The sequence below is a fragment of the Protobothrops mucrosquamatus genome, unplaced genomic scaffold, assembly GCF_001527695.2.
Source record: "Protobothrops mucrosquamatus isolate PMUCROS unplaced genomic scaffold, P.Mucros_1.0 scaffold344, whole genome shotgun sequence".
In the NCBI taxonomy this organism is placed as follows: domain Eukaryota; kingdom Metazoa; phylum Chordata; class Lepidosauria; order Squamata; family Viperidae; genus Protobothrops; species Protobothrops mucrosquamatus.
Window position 1 is genome coordinate 716,488 of NW_015386681.1, and position 6,856 is coordinate 723,343.

Below are 6,856 nucleotides of genomic sequence, written 5' to 3' on the forward strand. Positions count from 1 at the left end.
TTTCTACCAACAGGGGGAGGGGGAATCCTGAGGGAGGGGAAAGAGGGATTTCAGGGGGAGGGGGAATACTGAGGGAGGGGGAAGGGGGATTTCAGGGGGAGGGGGAATCCTGGGGAGGGACAGAGGGAACCCAGGGGGAGAGGAGCAGAAATCCTGTGGGAGTGGAGTCCGGGGGAGGAGGAGTCCTGAGGGGAGGGGAAAGGGAAACCTGGAAGAGGGGGGAGGGAGAATCCTGGGGGAGGGGAAGGGGGAATCCTGGGGAGGGGCAGAGGGAACCTCTGGAGAGGGAAGAAGAAATCCTGTGGGAGAGGGAGTCCCGGGGGAGGGGGAAAGGAGAAACCTGAGTGAGGGGTAGAAGGAATCCAAGGGAATATGAAATTCTGGGGAAGGGGGGAAACTAGACGGAATCCTCAGGGAGGGGTAGAAAACGCCAGCTCCTCTGCATCCTGAAGGGGGGGAGGGGGCTGCTTCCACTCTCCCCCCCCCTCCATGGTGCAATGGGCAGGAAGGGGTGCAAGGAACAATCCAGAGCAGGGGTCTTCAAACTTGGCCCTTTTATGACTTGTGGACTTCAACTCCCAGAATTCCTCAGCCAGGCACACTGGCTGAGGAATTCTGGGAGTTGAAGTCCGCAAGTCATGAGGGGGCCATAGTTCCCCCATGCTGGCTGAGGAATTCTGGGAGTTGAAGTCCACGAGTCATAAAAGGGCCAAGTTTGAAGACCCCTGTTCCAGACCGTATTGCTCAACCTCAGGAACCTGAAGATGGGTGGTCTTCAACTCCCAGAATTCTCCTGGCTGGCTGAGGAATTCTGGGAGTTGAAGTCCACCTATCTTAAGTTTCTCAACAGGGCATTCCAACCGAGCTGGAAATTCTGTTTATTAATTTATTTATTTATTAATTGCATTTATACCCCGCCCTTCTCCTAGTGGACTCAGGGCGGCTGTTGCTGGAGATTAGAAATGTCGGCTTGATTTGACGTCTCTTTTTTTCCCCCTTCTTGAATTTTCCCCTCTCCAGGAAAGATGGCTGAGACTTTGGGGGTCTCTGAGAAAGTGACCCTCTTCCGCCAGAAAAACGGGGTCACTTACCGTGTCCCGGCTCTGCTCTACCTGCCCTCGGAGTCCACCTTCCTGGCCTTTGCAGAGGAGCGCTCCTCGGTGGAGGACCAAGATGCCAGGTCCTTGGTGATGCGACGTGGACGGAAAGAGGGCCTGTCCGTCAAGGTAACCCCAGAATCCAAAACTAGCTTTCTGCCTCTGGTCATTTCACTTTCCACCTTTCAGAGATGGATTCAGAGCACCCCATACATTCTCTTTCCACCCCATGTCGTAGTGCAGATAGTCTTCGACTTCAGACTATAATTGGACCCAGCATTTCCGGTTGCTAAGCAAGATAATTGTTCAATTAGTTTTGCCTGTAAATACGAGTCGGTTGCCCAGGGTTTGAATTTTGATTACGTGACCGTGGGGATGCTGCAGTCAGTGTGAACCATGTCACAAGTCCCCTTGTTGAGTGCCGTTGTAGCTTAAAAAAGCCACTAAACAAAGCATTGTAAGTTGAGGACTACCCGTATGGCTTCATTCACACGACCACCTGATCCAGACCAACGAATATCCGGGGTTGCTACCTTATTGCAGCATGCTAAATTTGGTTGGTATCAAACTCAGTTTATTTCGGTGTGTTCCAAGTTACAACGGCACTGAAAAAAGAGACTAAGGACCGTGTTTCCCACTTACGACCGTTGCAGCATCCCCTTGGTCACGTGATCAAAATTCGGATGCTTGGCAAGTGGTTCATATTTACGACGGTTGCAGTGTCCGGGGGGGGGGGGTGTCATGTGATCCCCTTCAGACAAGCAAAGTCAACAGGGGAATCCAGTTTCACTTCACAACTGGCAATGTAGGTCGTAAAATGGGGAGAAAACTCGCTTCACAAATTTCTCACTTAGCAACAGAAACGGGCTCCATTGTGGTCGTAAGAGGAGGATTCCTGTACCTCATGCATGAATTAGAATACTGTGGCTTGCTGCCTAACTGGGCTTAAAACAAAACATGGTTTAGTGCAAAATAGCCGAAACAGGTTCCAAGTCTTTGCTTTCTCTTTGCCAAAGAAAGCTGATGTGATTATCCAAGATCCAATGGATTTCTTCATATCTGACCATTTCATATCTTCTCTCTAGTGGGATCCCCAAGAACGTCTTGCCACGGCCACGTTGCCAAAATACCGCCCCATGAGCCCCTGCCCCGTCTACGAGGCCAAGGACGCCACCATTTTCTTGTTCTTCATTTGTGTGCTTGACCACATCACGAACAAACAACAGATCTGGACGAGCAAAAACGTGACCAGGCTGGCCTACATCTTCAGCAAAGATGGCGGACACACCTGGAGCCCAACGACGGACATGACCGAACAGGTGATTGGAGAGGATGTGAGGAACTGGGCCACGTTTGCTGTGGGACCGGGCCACGGGGTGCAGCTGAGCTCCGGGCGGCTGGTCATCCCGGCCTACGCTTGCTACATTCACACACGTTGGTTTGGATACCCATTGTGCTGTGGCACCAAACCGCACCCCTTCGCTTTCTACAGCGACGATAGTGGGAAGACGTGGCTGAAGGGCCAGCTTCTCCGAAAACCTGTGCGGGCCTCGGAGTGCCAAATGGCAGAGGTGGTGGACCTGAACAACAGCCCGGTGTTATACTGTAACGCCCGTGGCGGTGACGGATACCGAGTGGAGGCCTTCAGCAGAGATGGTGGAAGCCTCTTTGAAGCCCCCTTCCAATCTCAGAAGCTGGCGGAGCCTCATAATGGATGCCAAGGCAGCGTGGTGAGTTTTCCTTCACCACAACTGGGGTCTCCCTTGGCCTCCTCAAAGACCCCCAAATCATGGTTGATCTTCTCCCATCCCACCAACCGAAAGGAGCGTGCGGATCTGGGCATCTACTTGAACCCCTGTCCATTGGAGGAGAATTCCTGGAAGACGCCATGGATCTTGAACACAGGACCCAGTGGCTACTCAGACTTGGCTGTTTGCACTGGGGAAAATCCCCTCTTCTTTGGGTGTTTGTTCGAATGTGGAGAGTCGATGTACTGCGAAGAGATCGCCTTCCGATTGTTCAGTGGCGCAAAACTCCTGAAAACTCAGGACGCAACCTGTGCAGAAAAGAATTAACTCCCTATATAAGCCAGACCCACATCTTTGAGGCCCATCAGCACCAGAGGAAGATTAAATCACAGACTTTTTACACGTATCTTTTATGAAAGAAACTTTTTAACAGAGTTAAAAAAACATAATAGGAACTAACCGGAAAGGAAACTAAAGACAATAAAGAAAAATAGTAAATAGTGAAAAAAGAAAACGTGACAAAAAAAAGAATTATATAAAATATAATCTGATCTTCTTGACCGGTTATAGATGCGTGTATATTTTCCGTCAGGAAATTGCGCAGCCGTGTCCAAATGAAGTCGGAGACGCGGACAGGAATTGTAATTTTATAGAAATAAATATGTTTTGTAACTATATATATAGCAAACTAGATAAGTCAGGCAAACAGGAACATCATGAGGTAAATCAAGACAGGAGCATCATGAGGTAAATCTAGACAGCCGGAACATCATGAGGTAAATCTACAGCTAGAACATCATGAGGTAAATCTAGACAGCAGGAACATCATGAGGTAAATCTAGACAGCCGGAACATCATGAGATAAATCTAGACAGCAGGAACATCATGAGATAAATCACAGAGCGCATAGAAGAAAAAGGTGGGAAAAAGTGAACCTCCCACTCCAGAGCAGCCAGTGTCCAAATGAAGTCGGAGACGCCGACACGAATTGTAGTTTTATAGAAATAAATATATTTTGTAACTATATATATACAGCAAACTAGATAAGTCAGGCAAACAGGAGCATCGTGAGGGAAATCAACACATTAGGAAAATCATGAAGGAAATCACATTTCCATTGCTAAGCGAGACAGTTGCTGTGTGAGTTTTGCCCCATTTTACGACCTTGTTAAGTTAGTTGCACAGTGAGCTAAGTGGTTTCCCCACGAACTTTGCTTGTCAGAAGGTCGCAAAAAGAGGATTACGTGAGGCCGAGACGCTGCAACCGTCATAAATCTGAGTCAGTTGCCAAGTGTCTGAATTTTGTAAAGTTTTTATTGATTTTTCTTTTCATACAATTCAGTTGTATTTATTCAATAAACGTGTCGCCTGAGTTTATCATTCACCAATACAAATTTAATTCCTAATCCTTTATTCTTTTCTCCAGCCATTGATAGAAGAAATCCGAAGTTTGAATATTCTATTTTCTTCTTTTTCTTTCAACCTCATAGTAACCTCATGAAAAAATGCTAGAATGTCCAAATGTCTGAATTTTGATCACCTAACCATGCTTGTAGTGGTTATAAGTGTGAAACACGGTCATACATCATTTTTAGTGCCGTTGTAACGTCAAGCAGTCACTAAAAGAACGGTCATAAGTTGAGGACTATCTTTCAACATGGATCCATATACCTGCTACTCTGATGCCATTCCGAAATGCATTTCAAGCTGATTATTTTCCCAAGCTACCTTGGGATAGCATCAAGGTTAGCTCTCTGGACCCATGTCTCTTTGTTTCTTTATCATTCAATATAGCTAGTCCTCGACTTACGACCGTTGGTCACTAAGTAATGTAGTTGTTTAAGCGAGTTGTGATATAACTGCACCTGATTTAGCGACCATTTTTACCATGGTCTGTAAGTGGATCACACAGTCGTTAAGCAAATCCAGCTTCACCAATTAATAGAAGCCTGCTGGGAAAGTCACTAAATGGGAATCCACGTTGTGGGCCTGATATGACCGTCGTAACTCTGAGGAGGAGTTGTAGGTCATTTTTTTCCCAAGGCCAGGGGTAGGCTCTTTTATGACTTGTGGACTTCAACTCCCAGAATTCCTGAGCCAGCAATGATGAGGAAAAAGGGAGAGGTTTCCAAGCTGAGCCATGCTGGCTCAAGAATTCTGGGAGTTGAAGTCCACAAGTCATGAAGGCGCCATAGTTCCCCCATGCTGGCTCAGGAATTCTGGGAGTTGAAGTCCACAAGTCGTGAAGGGGCCACAGTTCCCCCCATGTTGGCTCAGGAATTCTGGGAGTTGAAGTCCGCAAGTCATGAAGGGGCCATAGTTTCCCCATGCTGGCTCAGGAATTCTGGGAGTTGAAGTCCACAAGTCATAAAAGAGCCAAGGTTGCCCAGCCCTGCCCAAGGCCATCATAAATTTGAATTGTTGTTATGAATGGTTGTAAGTCAAGGTCTACTTAGTGTAAAGCATGAGGAATTTATTTATTTATTGTTCTTTTTTAAAAAAAACATGTAATTTTTATGGGAGACGTTTTTAATAGAGTTAAACACCCTAGTGGAAACTAACCATAGAAGAAACAAAAGGTAATAAGGAAAAATAGTAAATACAGTAGTGAAAAAAGAAAATAGGAAAAAAAATGAATTGTACAAGAAGCAACGGATTGAAACTAATCAGGGAGAGAAGCAACCTAGAACTAAGGAGAAACTTCCTGACAGATCAATTAACCAGTGGAACCACCTGCCTCCAGAAGCTGTGAATGCTCCAACACTGGAAGTTTTTAAGAAGAGACTGGACAGCCATTTGTCCGAAATGGTATAGGGTTTCCTGCCTGAGCAGGGGGTTGGACTAGATGACCTCCAAGGTCCCTTCCAACTGTATTATTATTATATTGAAGCAGGTTCTGATCTTCTTGACAGTGGTTACAGATACAGGTATATTTTGCCCTCTCTCTCTAAAGTTACATCATAATTTACTTTTTTCCGTAACCTACCTTTTCTCAATCTTCTAATACATTTAGTGTAAATTGATTTTTTTTTTCCTTCTTTTTTTCAGCAAAATGTCCATAAGGGATTTGCAGCCACTGACAAATGTGGTTGTTGATCTTCCTCTGAATCAATTTTGCCACCTCTGCTTGTTCCGTCATCTTCATCAGCCATTCCTGGTAATTTCAGAGTTGTTCCGTTTTTGCACATATTAATAACCTCAGATAAATAATCATATTAAAATGACTAATTAATATGTTCCTTGACCTTTTTTCTCATCCACCAGCCCCGGTAAGAAAACAATCGGATTTCCATTGAATGTTGATCTTTAAAACTCTTTGTATTTATAAAGTAATAAAGATGTCATGAAAAAAAATCTAATAAATAAAGATGTCTTTGAACCTAGAAATTTCTGGCTTTTTTTTTTTTTTTACAAATCCACCAAGCATAATAAAATGATTGTTAATATTGTCCATATTTCCAACATAATTTTGAAGTGCCTTTATTATACGTTCTGGACAATTTTTCTGTCCCCTTTTAGGTTATAACATCAAGTAAAATGGGAATTGTTTTTTTTTAATCTACATAAAATAATTCACGCACATTCAGAGACGGACCTCCATCTATTTAAGCACCACCCTAGAAAGCAGGAGCTGGAGAGTTCTAGTCCCGCCTTAGCCATGAAAGCCACCTGGGTGATTTGGGATCAATCACTGGGAACTGGAGAGTTCTAGTCCCGCCTTAGCCACAAAAGCCACCTGGGTTAGTGGTGGCGAACCTATGGCACGGGTACCAGAGGTGGCACTCAGAGCCCTCTCTGTGGGCACGCGCGCCCTTGCCCCAGTCCTGGGCCTTCAGCTGGGTTTTATAAAACCTTTTCGCTTTAGGCCTCTGCCGCCGTGTACAAAAAAAAAAGGTTCAATCAGTCAATTTCAACTTCTCGCGGGGAAAAAAAAAGATCTTGCAAAGTTGGAATTGATTGATTGAACTTTTTAGTCCCACCCAGTCTGCCGTTACCACCGCAGCCACGCCC

The 6,856-nt window shown here is 45.4% G+C and overlaps 1 protein-coding gene across 1 annotated transcript in view; it reads left to right on the forward strand.

The window, feature by feature from the left end:
* LOC107287017 (sialidase-3-like) overlaps nucleotides 1-3,272 on the forward strand; it is a 4,529-nt gene extending 1,257 nt beyond the window's left edge. Inside the window, exons 2-3 of the mRNA XM_015815467.1 lie at nucleotides 1,021-1,226; nucleotides 2,183-3,272. Coding sequence (XP_015670953.1) covers nucleotides 1,026-1,226; nucleotides 2,183-3,172 — 1,191 coding nt within the window. The 5' untranslated portion in view covers nucleotides 1,021-1,025 and the 3' untranslated portion in view covers nucleotides 3,173-3,272. The remainder of the gene's footprint in view (nucleotides 1-1,020; nucleotides 1,227-2,182) is intronic.
* The last annotated feature ends 3,584 nt before the right edge of the window (nucleotides 3,273-6,856 follow it).